The sequence below is a fragment of the Brassica rapa genome, chromosome A02 (assembly GCF_000309985.2).
Source record: "Brassica rapa cultivar Chiifu-401-42 chromosome A02, CAAS_Brap_v3.01, whole genome shotgun sequence".
Classification (NCBI taxonomy): Eukaryota; Viridiplantae; Streptophyta; class Magnoliopsida; order Brassicales; family Brassicaceae; genus Brassica; species Brassica rapa.
The window spans coordinates 12,215,815-12,232,593 of record NC_024796.2 but is presented as its reverse complement, the minus strand read 5'-3'; the positions used below and the strand labels follow the sequence as shown (position 1 = coordinate 12,232,593).

The 16,779-nt window shown below is 31.9% G+C and overlaps 1 protein-coding gene and 1 long non-coding RNA gene across 2 annotated transcripts; one reads left to right on the top strand and one right to left on the bottom strand.

Annotated features, from left to right (window-relative positions):
- Window positions 1-1,148: 1,148 nt before the first annotated feature.
- Window positions 1,149-2,992, bottom strand: LOC117130546. The gene is made up of 2 exons (XR_004453906.1): window positions 2,541-2,992; window positions 1,149-1,922 (listed from the first exon to the last, which is right to left on the bottom strand). It is a non-coding gene; the product is annotated as an uncharacterized LOC117130546 (long non-coding RNA).
- Window positions 2,993-10,837: 7,845 nt separating this feature from the next.
- On the top strand, window positions 10,838-14,910 carry LOC103852772 (tyrosine-sulfated glycopeptide receptor 1). The gene has a single exon (XM_009129677.3). The coding sequence runs from the start codon at window positions 11,471-11,473 to the stop codon at window positions 14,702-14,704; it is 3,234 nt and encodes a 1,077-aa protein (XP_009127925.1). The 5' UTR covers window positions 10,838-11,470; the 3' UTR covers window positions 14,705-14,910.
- The last annotated feature ends 1,869 nt before the right edge of the window (window positions 14,911-16,779 follow it).

Sequence of the window (16,779 nt, the reverse complement as noted above, 5' to 3'; positions counted from 1 at the left end):
TAAATATTACACAGATTTATTAGAATTTTTAAAATATAATAATATAAATATATATTATATTTAAAATGAAAATATATTATGATTAAAGTAGTTACAAAGATTTTATATTATTAACTTTAAAGAAATACATGTTAATTTTTATACATGCATTATATAGTTTGATAATGTTAACCCATTTTACCAACATATTAGATTTTATTTTTGAACATAAATATTTTATAATTACTAAAATAAAATATATAAATATATAAATTTAATACAATTTTATTATATTTAGCTCAATCTAATAATTTTAATTTAATATGATTGATTATGATTATATAATAACTAAAATATTATAGATTTTTTTTATTTTTCATTTTATATAACTGAATATATTAATGTATAATAATATTTTAAACTAATTTCGAATTTAGTGAAAATATTTAAATATAATTTCAAAAATGAAGATCTTGTAAAAATCTTTTTAAACAGATTTGTTAGAATTTTAAAATAAATATATTTATATTTAAAATGAAAAGATATCAAAAGATACTATGATTAAAATATTTTAAAAATTATATTTATTATTAGTCTGAATTAAAATATAGTATGAATTTCTATGAATAGGTCCATTAGGTCCATTTTTAAAAAAAATCACACATGAATCATGGTTGTGACTTATTGTCTGCAAACACAAAACTCAAAAACACAATGATTAAACAAATAATCTGGGAAGACATCTGTGAATGTCAAACATTACATGAAAACCGTGCACACACTCTCGTCTAAGCGCAAATAAAAACAATACCATAAATATCTTGTGAATAATCAATCAATATGTCTCTGGAAAAGATATTTATAATAATGTCTTTTATTTAATACCCAAATTAATAATGTAATGTGACCAACTCTAGTAGATAGTTCATTTTTTAAAAAATCACACATGAATGAGAAGTCATGACTTCTCTTTTAATAGATAAGAAGTAGATGTTTTTAATTTTCTTTTTACTAATCTATGAATACTAAAAAGACCATTTTGCATCTTGCTAATGTGAATCCGTTAATTAGTACTTGTGCGGTTGTACCAATCACTACATTGCCGTTTTTGAGCTGAGTCCATTTCATTCTTTTATTTTAAAATGAAATTTAAAGTAAAGTGTTCTCTATATTTTTTTTTCAAATTTAAGTAAAACATGATATTATTTTTATAGAGTAATAAAATTACTTTTACATATTATTTTAAAATGAAATAAGATTAGTGAAATTCAATTCAACTCTATTATGGAATTGTTCCATTTTGAAAAGAAAAAAAGAGAGTTATATACTGGAAATCTTTAAGTCTATTTATGTTTGAACATGCAAATTGAGTATTAAAACATACCATAGTTTTCTAATTACAGCTTATGGATGACATTAGGTCAAGTTGTTGTTAAACAAACATGAATGTCAACTATTTTATTTCTAAAGAAGAAAATAATCTAAGAATATGGAGTGCTATAAGGTAATATGATGGCGTGCCTACCCTATTGATTTTGAGGCATTGGCCTCAGGCCCCTTATCATATTAGTTCATTTTAGGGCCCCAAATTTATAGATTATGACATAAACACGTGATAATATGCTTTCTTTTAATAATCAAACATCAATTTATATTTTCTTTTGAGCATTAACTTCTGGTTTTCTTATTAATGTTGAAAACTTCTTTGTCTATGTAGAATTTTGCTAATAACAAGACATATAATGTTTTCAATCTAAGTTTTTGATAATTTTTTAAGCTGTTGTTTATTTGTCAACGTATATTAAAAATACTATTATTATACTAAAATTACTAGATATTTATTATTAAAAATAAAATTAGCTATTTTGCCTTAGGCCCCTATTACGCTAAGCACGGCACTGCATATCGGTAATCCTCCACTACTTTTACTTCTCTTTTTTTTTCTGCGTTAAAATTTTGAATAAGCAAGCAAAGTAAGTCAAATGTGAATATATCATGCACTAACTTTATATAATTAGATGATTAAATCACATATTATATCTACATATTCTGAGCTAATGAGGGACATTTTTATTCTTTCAAGATCAAAAGATATGTAAAACAATCCTCCTGCTTGAGTACTATGTTCAAGGATCTTGTCTTTTCATGAAGTGGAACCTTAAAGTTAATTATTTGCAGTTTTTTCTTCTAAGAAATGGTGTATTACTAAAATAACAACAGCAAATATATAATCAGCCTAAGTTTGAATCTTAGATTTTTTTTTTTGATAAGTATGTGTGAATTTTCATTATCAAATAATGACATAAGGGACACAATTAATCTCTAAGATATCAAATCTTAATGCATCTAATAAGGTAATGAAATCAGAGGTCTTAAAGACCCTGCCAAAAAAGATAAAAGACTATCTAAAATTGAGAAAGGTTTAATCAAACCCCTAAAATTTTGATTAAAGCTTTGCTAATAAACCATGATTCCATAAACAACCATTTGCGTTCCAGTAGATCCATGATTTGACTGATTGCCGGAACATACAACAAGGACAAGGATCATAAGAGAAATACCAGCCGGAGAACAATCTGAAGAACCACAAATTGTCCCGAAGGCGACTCCCAAAGGATGAGAGGCGAAGCAAGGTTGACAAAGTCTTGGTCCGGCCATCACAGGGGAAATACCAGCATTGGTGGGTACTAGCAGGAGCAAGGAGAGGTTTAGTGGTTCGACTCTGGTCCCTCCTAGCGAGCAGAGCACAAAAAGATTCTAGCTTCAAAACATTGAAACGGCAAGAGAAGGTTGCAGCCATCACCCTTCTGGAACTTTAAGAGACTGAAGAGAACGAGGCTCTCATCAACAACCGCTAGAGTTGGAAGGACCAAGCTCTGGAGCGAAGAAGAAAGCGCATGGCAACAGCACGAAACCCTTTGAAAGATTCAAAGCACCGAAACAGATCCGTAAGTAACGAAAGGCCAGGGTAGTTGTTGGGAAAACATGACGAGAAAGAAGCCCTCAGCGACGTCCTTATCGTCGCTTGTAATTACATTCATGTAATTAACTTTGTATAAAAAGGTATCTCAGTCAGTTGAACCTTTAGTCAGATTTTGCGAGAAGTCAGATCATAATCAAAGTTCTACCTACAAACATATCATCAACCTTAAAAGCAACAACTTCGTATTCTAAAAAGTGGCTTAATAAGTCTTCACTGCCCATATGCTCTCATTACCATAAAGGAATTAGGAAACTATACTTTGCGAGCAATCATATCATAACTATACTTTTTTCTTAAAAGTCAAAAGAATATGGTTACTAGGCAAAATGATGAGATTAGAATGATTACCTCCTTCCTGTAACATATTCTCCTCTTTAATCTTTAACTCATTCTCCCTATATTCCTACGGCCAACACTTTGAGATATTAAATAGTTTGGCAACAAAGAACTTGTAATCACTCCAATTAAATAAACATCTAATAAACATTTACCGACAAGTATTATCGTTGGTTTTTAGCAAAAAAAGAAAAGAGAGAAAAAATAAGTATTGTCGTTGGTGATGCCGATGCGTTCCATGGATGATGGACATTGACGCATTATAAATTCAACAACCCACTTGAATAAACATGTTTTACATTTATTTTATGTGGGCTTTATATTGAACATTAACAGGCTTTATTAAATGGATCATGGCTGATTAGTTCCACAAGTGGCAAGTAGATATCGCAATTACTGTGTGGGCCGGATCTCGTTATGCCTAAATAGATTCTAATTGAACTAACGGGTCGGTCTCTAACTGACCCGTCTTTTCAGAAGTCAATTTTGCACTCAAAATGGTCGCTGGACTCCGTTGTCTCCTCTTTTTGGCTCTTTTCTAGGGTGATCGAACTATATATATGGCTAATTTTGCTTTCACTTTACTCACTCATCTCATTATTTGTTTGGGTATATACCAACTAGATGGAATCTTGCACACATAATCATTAAAACATTTTGAAACTGATCACATAATCAAACATTTTATTGGGTTTAGTTTCTAGATAGGTTTCTGGTATTCGTTTTTTCAATGTTATCTTTTTAGGATTGTTTCACCATGCTCATGAAAATAAAATGAGACAAAGTTGAGAAATACCCTAAAATACAAACTAATTTAAGTTCGAAACCTGCACACTAAATTTAAAATTCTAAAACGTACTCCTACCTCTTAGGATATATTTTCTTAAATAAAAGAGGCTGAATGATTATATAAGTGTTTGGAAGACACAAATAGAAACAAAGACATCTACAAGTACAGCCAGCCATTAAAGGCAATAATTTGGGAGACACAAACAAATTATATGCATTTTATTCTTAAAAGCCAACTTGTTAGATTTTCTTCCTTTTCATGATCTTACCGGTCCGACTCAAACATATACTATTTTTATTTCTTTTATAAACCCTTCTTCTTCTTCAAAAAAAAATATGTCTTTTATTAAACCATCAATGTATGAGAGATAAGCTATACAACAACTTTGTATGTGTAGACATATATGAATGCAAATAAATTACTATTTTGCATAAAGTCAAACGTTTTCTCTCCCTTGGTTTATGAAAATTCACGAGGAGAGCATATAATTCAGGTCGTTAGAAAATATACATAACATAATATTGCTGTCATACATGTCGTACAAAACAAAAGAGTTTATGTTATTACCGTTTGACTGTATTTTTCTGTTGATTTATTTAAAATTCCAAGTAGTACTTAAAATACTATATCTGCAAATCTTATTACCCTTATTTTAAAAAAAATGCGAATGGTTCAAAATTCTGAAATGGTGACGTTATATCATATTCTAATAATAAATAGCTGTATCTAGATCTGGAAATTATATAAATAAATGTATTTCATTAGTGGAATTGTACAATCTAAACCAGGACATGTTATAATCTTTCAGTTGAATTGTATGCAGAAAAATGGAATATCCTGATCCAAGTCGTCGAATTGAGCTGTTTTTATTTATAAATTTTTTAAAATGAGAAACAATTGAATTATAGATTAAGAAGAAAAAGAGAAGAATTTGTCAGACTAACAAAAAATATTTGGATAAGTTCCCTTTTTCAAGCTAGGTAAACAGATAAGCCGGCTGGGAAAAAAATAGTACAGATAAGTTGATGTGCTGTGTTCTGAAATGGATACATTTTCTAAGTAAGTAGCCGAAAACAAGTTATCAAATTTTTTATTTTTAAAGTTATCAATAAAATAAAAATACAGTAGCTATATATTGGCTATTCCTCATTCCATCGTGAGCTGAGAAAACGACAATCTAGATTTAACCTGTATTGAGGTATATTAGTCAATTTATAAAACAAATTACTCGGATTAAGAATAAACTATTAGAGACTCCCTATATTTGATTTAACCTGTAAGAGTACAGTGGGAAAACAATAACGGAGATAAAGTAATGCTCCTATTATTATTTACATGAAAAATTAGATTTAATGGGTTAATAGTATTATGTTATCGTGTTGTAAAGTCACAACTCACAAACAAAGTTGTTTAACAATTTATTAATACCAGCCTCGGGATTTTGTTTATTTTAGATGATAGAGATAAATAAAGCAAGCAAAAAGAAGCTCTTTATAATCCACTGCAAAGATAAATTCTGTCTTTCGAAAATCTTTCATGTAAATATGTTACATAAAAAAAAATTCACACCATCATTCTTTTTTCTGGTGTAACATATCACCATTCTTACTTTTACTAAACCCTAATGAAAGTATTAAACGTGTTAATAACTAATTATAGCTTCTTTTGATTAGACTCCAAATATTTTCTCTAATGTAACACAATCATAATTTTGGTTTAAACCCTATTTATTGTAAAATGACATCATTAAGCTTCAATCAAATTCCAAAACGCTTATATATGTGTTCTATTTACATACTACTAGAGATTTTTTCCGCGCTTCGTGCGGATTGTGTCTTATAAATTTATTTTATTTATAATATTATTTGTCAGTTTTTTTCTTTTACATTAACTTCTTGTTTTTCCAATATTAGTTTTTCTTAATTTAAATTTATATGTTTATAATTTTTTATTTTTCTTGTTATAGATGGAGAATTATATTTTTTATTGATGATTTTTTGTATGTGACATAAACTTTTTGAAATTTTAAAATAATGTTATATATAGTACGATTAACACATTAAAGAAGATAAACATATTCATGCACATTTTACACAGGTTTTATATGCATAATTTTAAACATTATATATGTATATATTATAAGTTTGAAACATGTAAATGCTTTCTAAAGCTAAATACTTGTTTTGAGTTTACATAACTTATCGAAAGTTTTATCTCTTTCTAAATTCAAATCACAAAAAAATATATCAAAAAGTCAGTATAGATAGGTTTTTTGGGCTTTTAAATCAACACTAAAAAATTACATGAATCAGATAACAATAGTTTTATAAACAACTGGATAAAATTTGACCGAGCCAAAGATTTTCACACAATATGTTATTTTTTCTTCAAATTGCGAAGAGCCTATAGGCACAAGAAAAAAAATCATAATTTTTGTTTTCACTTATATAACATTTTTTTTCCTTTACACACGGAGTTATTACACTGCTATAAGCAATGGAGAACGCTATTCATATAAGATTCACATCTATGCATTTTGACAAAGAAGAATTTTAGCCATCTTTAGTTTCAGAATGGCCCAACTTCAGTCATATACATTATATTTTCTCTATGATTCAAATCTTACAATTTTAATATATGTGCAGATTTCCATGTGAAAAAGCCATCTATCATTCAATCTATTATTTTTTCCAAAGTAAACACTATAATCCTCGTTTGGTTAACTCCACAAACTAATCTCTTTGGATCAGTTTACTAAAAAATATGGATACTAATGTCAGAAAAGAATATAAACACTATCAACAACAAATACTGGCACAAGACTATTTAGTTCAAGGAACATATTCCACGTAATGCGTTTATATCATGGCTGGCTTTGCGGAGAAGACTGCCAACCAAGGATCGTTTGAGGCGTTGGGAATTAAATGTCTCAAGAACGTGCGTCCTTTGTAATCTGGAAATAGAGACTCACCATCATAATATGGGAGCCTTTTGCTGCTGAAGTTTGGATTTCTCCTCCGGCTGATCTACACTCTGTTGCAGCCTGGATCAATCAACCTCGCATCAACGCAGATGCGCATGCTACTCCACTCATCAAGCTCTACTTTCAGTCAGCCATCTACTTGCTGTGGAAAGAGTGTAATGCTTGTGTGTTCACAGCTGTGTCCTCACCTTCATCTGTCATCCTTGCCTCTCTCGACCGTATGATGCGTGACCGTCTCCTCTCTTATCCGGCAAGTTCTTCTTTCTCCTCTTCTCTACTTCTTTTTATCTTTCTTGTATAAGACTTTCTTAAGGTTTTTTTTCCTTGAGTTGTTGTTGGTTGTTTTTGTTTCCTTGCTGTAATAAGTTGTTTAAAAACAACAGTGTAACCTTTCAGAAAATGATAATCTTAACATCTTACCAAAAAAAACAAATATTGGCTTATTTATGTGAATATATATTTTATTTTAAATCATTATACTGGACGAAGAAAACACCATAATTTGTACAACAAATTTTCTTAGATTCACCTCATCATACTCACCATTTTACCATTTTAATTACATAATTTTACATGAGTTTCTTCACTCTCCCCTGTTATTTTCTCTTTATTTATAACTACAATATAAAGTTATAAACTATATATATTATAAATTAATAATTTTTTACCTTTGAAGTCTAACGATTAAAAATAGAACATAATTCAATATAGATATATGATTCTATTAATAAATTAGCAGTTACAAATTTGAAATTTTTAGAAATATCGAAAGTTGTATGTTAGTTAATTATCTTTTAAATAACATTTATTTCTAATTTTTTTTTGATGAGAATATTTTGGCTGAGGTGGATAGTCCCAAAAGCTAATTTGAATTTAGTCCCTTTTATATAGTAGTCCCTTTTATATAGTAGGATTGACTTATTGTTATGATTTGATCTAAATAGCAACTTGAATTTTATTTCTTCGAATTGAATCTTTAAATTTACTGGTGTTAAATACCACTAGATTTTTTAACCGCGCTACGCGCGGATAAGATATTATATGTATTTCTCAATTCTAAAAAATAATGTATAATATTGTATTATATTATTTAAAAAATATAAAATATGATTACATAACATAAATATATTTTTTAAATTTTCTTTGTGGAAATCATTATGTTGTTTGATTGTTGTACTTGATTCACATATTTGCATAGATATTTGTGATAGATGAATAACTATATTTTTATTATCAGTAAATAATATATATTTATTATATAATATAAGAAAAATAAAATTATTTACTTTTTAAACAAACTTGTCTCATGTTGGGGACTCGGTTATAGACATATCATATACGAATGAGACATTTTTACAGTTATCAATCTTCTTAACATTGAAAAAACAAATCTACATATCAAAACAATATCTCATACGATCTATTTGTGAAATAATTACTCTGAAGAAATTGAATTTAGGCATCAAAAAGGACTGAAAATGTATGTGCATATATGTTATCTAAGTCTGCTTCACAAAGTACTATTCATAGTTCATATATCATTAATGTCCATCCTATTTTTTTGTCCACCATTTCTTAAACATCTTGAAATAACTGATGCTAATTAATAATAAACTTTTTGCTGGAAAAAAAATCAAATTTGTCTAATTATCGCTTAAATATTTTATTAATATGGTCTAAGAAGCTTTTAAGTGATATCATAGTTTAATTTATTAGTTTTTTTATTAATTTTTAGAGGTTTTTGTATTTAAGATTTTTTTCCATATTAAGCTTCTATTTCTTTCACAGAATTGATATATATATATATATATATATATATATCATAAAATTACCATCAAATCAGTTTTACTTATTTATTATTTTGTTTTAACAAAAATACACTTTTTAAATAATTTAATTTAAAATAAAATTATATATTAATTTGCTGTATTTTAACAATTTCATTGATTTAATTAATTTGCTTTGGTGGATAACTGAAAAAGTTTTCATATGAATCGGGGAAAGTAAATTTATGTTGTTATATTATATTTATTTTGTGTATATAGAATCTATATATAATTCTAGTGTAATAAAGAAAGAACATTATTTTTTTGTAACTTCAAAAAGATACATCATTACAATTTAAAATGAATCAAAATTGAAGAAAATGGTAATTAAATATTTGTAAATCTAATTGTTTAGTTGGATTCTCATGAAAAAAAAATCGATTGGTTAAACAAATGTTTCAAAATTTGTTGTGGTATTGTTTTGTCTATAAATTATAAAATTTGTTGAATTAATATATTTAATTATTGCATCCTTAAATAATATTTTATTAAGACATTAGAAAAATATGTTTTGAGTTGTTTTGTCAAATTGTACAAAAATCTATGCTTTTTCATATTTGTAACTTCAAAAAGATACATTATGATAATTTGAAATTAATCAAAATTGAATAAAATGGTAATTAAATATTTGTAAATCTAATTATTTTTTTATCTTGTTTAGTTGGATTCTCATGAAAAAAAAATCGATAGGTTAAACAAATGTTTCAAAATTTGTTGTGTTATTGTTTTGTCTATAAATTACAAAATTTATTGAATTAATATATTTAATTATTGCACCCTTAAATAATATTTTATTAAGACATTAGAGAAGTATGTTATGAGTTGTTTTGTCAAAATTTTACAAAAATCTATGTTTTTTCATATTTATCACGAAAATTTATATGTTAAACTTACTTTTACAAAATTCTTAACTTTGTCACGAAAACAAAAATCTATGCTTTTTCATACTTGTCAACGTTCTCACACTTTCTAAGAATATATTAGCTTAGTCACTTACTTATTTTTTTTTTACAAAATAAAGTATCGGAGTCTTGAAAGTTGAATTCATATTATTGTAAATGTACATAAGAGTTTGTGATTATATACTTAGTGGTTCTTGTATATGTGTCCAAGAAAGTTTCAATGGCTTAGTGGTAACTGTCCTATATATATATCATACTAACCTGGGTTCGAGTCTCACCTTCGCATTGTTTTTTTATTTTTTACGAAAAAAAATGAGATGACATGGCAATTTCGGGTTCTCTGATTGGTTGATTTTTATATCCTATGTGGACACCCTCTCCATGGCTTATATCCCCTTTTAGTATAGTATAGATATTTGTTTAAATGAACTTGTCAGCTACCATATTAGTATATTACGCCATCTGCCCATTAGTAAATTATTATTATTTTTAAACAAGACTTGAACAGCATCGAGGATTTTTATAATCCACAAAAATTAGAAGTCAAACAAAATAAACAGTTTGCCCTTTCTAACAAAAATAGCAAATCGATCTTTATGACCACTATCTAATGTTAATTGTTCCTTCCGCTTGGCATAATAGAAAACATAAGATATGCAAGAAATCAATAAAACTAAAAAGGGGAAATACAAAAATAAAATAACAGAAAAACTAAAATACAAACATTGAGAGGGATATTAGAAAAGGTGTAACACCACTACCACTACTAACATGCCGCCCCAAAAGGTAAACGTCTTTCAATCTTTTATAGAAAGAAAAAAAATAGAAGATTATTCCTGAACCATCCTATATTATTCCCTTTTTTCATATCATAATGTTGGTGCCCGTCATGATTATAATATTCTTCAAATTTCAATTTTCATGATCAACATCATAGCACGCACGTATAGACCTTTCTATCTTCAAGCACGAAATGACCCTCTCCCCTAAAATAAATCTGAGAAGACCAATAACTAAAACGCATATAGACAAAAACAACGTTTTCATAACATGAATAAATGAAAAAAAATATAACCACACAAAATAACTATATTAATTTTCATAAGTATCTATATAAAGGATGAATCCTAAACTAAATATGAATGTACAGAGCGATGACTTCAATATTAACACCTAACTTAGGTTATTGTCCAAATTAGAAATTTCGTATCTTTGTGAACTATGTTTAACGGTTGAATGTGCAACTTTTGCAATTTTGTCTATAATAATAGTTGCATATGTATAAGGTTGTACTTGATTGCGGAATAATAAAATTTAGAGACTTTTACTACAAAAGGAATAATAATTTTTAAAAAACTTTAGGGCAAAAATCTATACACACAAGTGACAAGACACGGGCCACAAAGCACAATCCGGGTCAACAGATAAAACGATAAAATAACAAAAAGCATTGAAAATTTAACTTTGGGTGTGACAAGAAAGTTTCTTCTCTTTGGTCTGACTATTCCCTTTGGTCAACGAACCATTTTACAAGTTTCGGACACAGAAAGTCAGAAACCCAGATTGGATAATGATGTCTTTTGCTACTTTTCCCTCTCTTTTGTCTTCTCCTCCTCCTCCTTCTCTACGCTTACTCAATCTTTCTCAGCTTCTTCTTCTCTTGTTCTCGCCATGATTGACGAGAAGATGAGATCAAAATCCACTGGTCTCCTTGTGATTCTTATTCACGTTCTTTCCCTCTCTGTCTTCTTTCTTACAGTTTCAGAAGCTGTATGCAACCTCCAAGACCGAGACTCTCTCCTTTTGTTCTCCACCAACGTATCATCTCCGCTCTCTCCTTTGCATTGGAACACGTCTACTGATTGTTGCTCCTGGGAAGGAATCTCCTGCGATGATTCTCCCCAAAACCGAGTCACTGCGATTCTCTTGCCCTCTAGAGGACTCTCCGGCACTCTCCCGCCCTCTGTTTTGAATCTCCGCCGTCTCTCTCAACTCAACCTTTCTTACAACCGTCTCTCTGGTCCTCTCCCACAAGGCTTCTTCTCTGCTCTTGACCAGCTCACGGTTCTTGATCTCAGTTACAACAGTTTCAACGGTAAATCGCCGTTTGAACAATCATCAACCAATGAAAGCAACCAAAACTTCCCAATTCAGACCGTTGATCTCTCCAGCAATCTTTTCCAAGGAGACATCCTAACCGGTTCTGTTTTCCTTCAGGGTGCTGTCAGGTTAACCAGTTTCAATGTCAGCAACAACAGCTTCACCGGTCCACTCCCTTCCTTCATCTGCACATCTTCACCGCGGCTCACCAAACTGGATCTCTCTTATAACAAATTCACAGGCGTTATCTCTCAAGGACTAGGCAGATGCTCCAGGCTACGCGTTCTTCGAGCAGGCTTCAACAAACTCTCCGGCGAAATCCCAAAAGAAATCTACAGTCTTTCTAACCTCGAGGAGCTTCTTCTACCAGCCAACCAACTCTCCGGAAACATCGATGATGGGATCACTAGCCTCACGAAACTGAGACTGCTTGACCTTTATTTCAATCAACTTCAAGGAGAGATACCAAAGAACATAGGTAAGCTTTTCAATCTCCGCAGACTCCAGCTCCATATCAACAACCTCACAGGCTCCGTCCCCGTCTCTCTATCCAATTGCACAAAGCTTGTGAAGCTGAACTTACGAGTTAACCTTCTGGGAGGAACCTTGTCGAATGTAGACTTCTCTCGCTTCCAGAGCCTCAGCGTTCTTGACCTCGGAAACAACAGCTTCACCGGCGACTTCCCCTCGACGGTTTACTCCTGCAAGAACCTCACCGCGATGAGGTTCGCAGGGAACAAGCTAACAGGACAGATATCTCCACAAGTACTGGAGCTGGAGTCCCTCTCTTTCTTCACATTTTCACAAAATCAAATGACCAACATCACAGGCGCCCTCAGCATTCTTCAACACTGTAAAAAGCTCTCTACTCTCATCATTGCGAGGAACTTTTACGACGAAACGCTACCAAGCAACGAGGACTTTCTAGCGCCAGGCGCATTTCCAAAGCTCCAAATCTTCGGTACTGGCGGATCTAGATTGAGAGGAGTAATACCCGCTTGGCTGATCAAGCTCAAGAGCGTGGAGCTCATGGACCTCTCACAAAACCAGCTCGTGGGGTCGATTCCTGGCTGGCTAGGAACACTTCCAAACCTTTTTTACTTGGATCTCTCTAGTAACCTTCTTACAGGAGAGCTTCCAAAGGAACTATTTCAGCTGAGTGCTCTCATGTCCCAAAAGGTGTACGATGCAACAGAGAGGAGCTATCTAGAGCTGCCTGTTTTCGTCAGTCCCAACAATGTCACCTCTAATCAGCAATACAATCAGATCTCCAGCCTCCCACCTGCTATATACGTCAATAAGAATAATCTCAACGGGACTATACCGGTGGAGATTGGACGGTTAAAGGTTCTCATTGTCATCGAGCTTCAAGTTAATAACTTCACTGGCAACATCCCAGATGAGTTGTCAAACCTCACAAACTTAGAGCGGCTGGACCTCTCCAACAACGGTTTATCCGGTAGGATCCCTTGGTCGCTCACGGGACTCCACTTCATGTCTTACTTCAATGTTGCCAACAACACTCTCAGTGGGCAGATACCCACAGGGGCTCAGTTTGATGCTTTCCCAAAATCATATTTTGAAGGAAACCCATTGTTGTGCGGTGGTGTACTGCTAACCTCCTGCACGGCTCCAAGTACTCAGCATTCTTCTACAAAGACGAGAGAAAAAGTTAACACACCCCTTGTTGTGGGGCTTGTGATTGGGATCTTTTTCGGCGTCAGTTTGGTTTTGGTGATGCTTGCTCTTTGGGTGATGGACAAGAAGAGGAGGGTTAATCCAGGAGACTCTGAGCACGCCGCGCTAGAGATAAGCTCCGACGCCTCGTACTCTGAAGTTCCTTTAGATTCGGAGAAAGATATAAGCCTCGTGCTGCTATTCGGAAACAGTGGATACGAAGCAAAAGACCTGACCATATTCGAGCTCTTGAAAGCTACCAACAACTTCAGCCAAGCTAATATTATCGGATGCGGCGGGTTTGGTCTTGTCTACAAGGCTACATTGGACAATGGGACGAACCTGGCGGTTAAGAAACTCACAGGAGACTACGGTCTGATGGAGAAAGAGTTCAAAGCCGAGGTGGAAGTCCTCTCCAGGGCCAAACATGAAAACCTGGTCGATCTACAAGGCTACTGCGTCCATGAAGGTGCACGGATACTCATCTACTCATTCATGGAGAACGGGAGTCTAGATTTTTGGCTGCACGAAAACCCCGAAGGTCCAGCTCAGTTGGATTGGTCTAAAAGACTTCACATCATGAGAGGAGCAAGCTGTGGACTAGCCTACATGCACCAGGCATGCGAACCACATATAGTACACCGAGACATCAAGTCCAGCAACATCCTTTTGGACGGGAGTTTCAAGGCCTACCTCGGAGACTTCGGGTTATCAAGACTGATCCTTCCGTACCGGACACACGTCACAACTGAGCTTGTGGGCACACTGGGCTACATTCCTCCAGAGTATGGACAAGCGTGGGTGGCTACCTTGAGAGGTGACGTGTACAGTTTCGGCGTGGTCATGCTCGAGCTTTTAACAGGGAAAAGACCAATGGAGGTTTTTAAACCAAAGGTGTCGAGAGAGATAGTGGCGTGGGTGCATCAAATGAGGAAGGATGGGACACTTGAGGAGGTCTTTGATCCGTTGCTGAGAGAGAAGGGTGGTGATGAAAGAGAGATGATACGTGTTCTTGATATAGCCTGCATGTGTGTGAACCAGAACCCTATGAGAAGACCAAGCATCCAACAAGTTGTGGACTGGCTTAACGATGTAAGCAAAGAAGAAGCCAAAGAAGAGACGATGTAACTTGTGTGCCTTTTTTATACTTTCATCACACATACTTGCATGAAGTAAATATACACTTGATTTTTTTTGTTTTCTTGTCAAATGCATATGTTAAACCATTATTTTCATGTAAATTAATTTTTGATGGTAATAGAAGGTTTGATGATGTAAAGAACATGAGAAAGTTTGCAGCTTGTATTTTTCAAAACAATTTCTTTATATGTATTTATCACACAAGCTTTGAATTAAAAAATAAAACAGTTCTTTTTTTAAGAAAACAAACTGGGTTTGGTTGAATTTCTCTATAGATCTATTATTCTTTTAGAATATGATTACGAAATCGAAGTGGGTTTTGTTAGCGGCGTTTAATCGAATAGCTGGTGTGCATAGTTACCGAAGAGAGACAACGAGACAAAAACAGGCAAGGCAGAAAACAGAGACTAAAGAGTAGTACGAGGACCGAGACAGAGGAAGTAAAAAAATGGTAAGAATCTGAGACATACCTAAACAAACATCAATCGAGATTGGAGAAGAAGCAGAGACAGAGACAGAGACCGAGAGAAACAGAGGTTTGCTGTTAATTTGGACTTTAAAGGTACCCGACCGGAAACCACCCAAAATATCCGATCCGAAACTAAACTGAAAATTTATAAGTAACTATTGGGTCCAAATTTCTTAAACCCAAAAGAACTGGAACCGAAAAGAACCGATCCGAATAAACCAGATCCGATAATAATTGATTGATATCCGACTTAAAAATAAGAATATCCAAAACTATAATTTTTTGTGTTCTATTTTATATATTTTTATTTTATGATTTAGTTGAAATATATTTTTGTTAACAATCTTTGTTATTATTTTTATAGCATTTTCAAGTAATATGAAGTTTTTAATATAAAATTTAGAGTTCAAAAATGTTTTATTTAATTATTAATAGTTAATTTTATGCTATTTTTAAAAATTTTAGAATAAATTTTGATGGAGTTTGGGTATTTCAGGTTTTTTTTCAGTTAGCCCGATACGGATCCGAAAATTACGAATATTGTACAAGTATTTTAATTGTAGAACCGATTCGATCTGAATCCAAATCGAAAATTTACAAGTATCTATTGGGTCCAAATGTTTAGGACCTAAAAAATCTAAACTTGAGAGGAACCAACCCAAAATCGATCCGAAAACCCGGACGCCTATACCAAAATCGATCAGTCGCACGACATCAAAACGAACAACGACTTGCGACATACAACTTGCAACTAATCGCAGGTCACATGTTACGCGACAGCAAAACGAACAACAACCTGCAACTAATCGATTTGCGACTGGTCGATATGTGACCAGTCGCAGGTCGCACGATAGGTAAATAAACATGACCATTCTTATCCGTAGAATGTACTTTATACACTGCGTAGAAACAAGACAAAAATTACATAAGTAGATTCTACCATATGGAGCCATGTGAATTGTATCTAGATTTTGCATTCTTGAAATTTTAGAATATTTCATAGAAGTAGAAATTGCATTCACAAAAAATATAGTTATCTTTACAATTGGTAGAATTCGCATTCCACATATTAAAAAATTTAATTAAATGTTGATTGTACGGTCTAAAACAAGTAGATGAACTTATTTAATCTAGAATTGAATTTCTACTAACCCATTTTTCATAGATGATGAAATCTACTTTTCTTAGAACATAATTTTAAATTTAATTTATAAGTTATTCAACCAAAAAATACTAGTTTGTGTGTATGGGTGTTTCATCAATTGCTTTAATTTGTATATTTTTTTGTCATAAAACTATTTATTTCATTATGTTTTAAAAATGAAAAAGGTAAAAAAGAGAAAAATGTTTTTATGCCAAAGGGATAAAAGGCTGAATTTTTTTTCTGTTTTGGCAAATTTCCCTTAATTTTTTTAATTTAACAAGTTTTTAACCCAAAAAACCATTTTGTGTATATGGGTATTTTATCTATTTATTTTTTTTATTCATAAAACTATTTATTTAATTAAGTTTTAACAATAGAAAAGGTAAAAAAAGACAAAAAAGACAAAAAATGTTTTATACCAAATGTACGAGGAAGCTAAATTTTTTATTC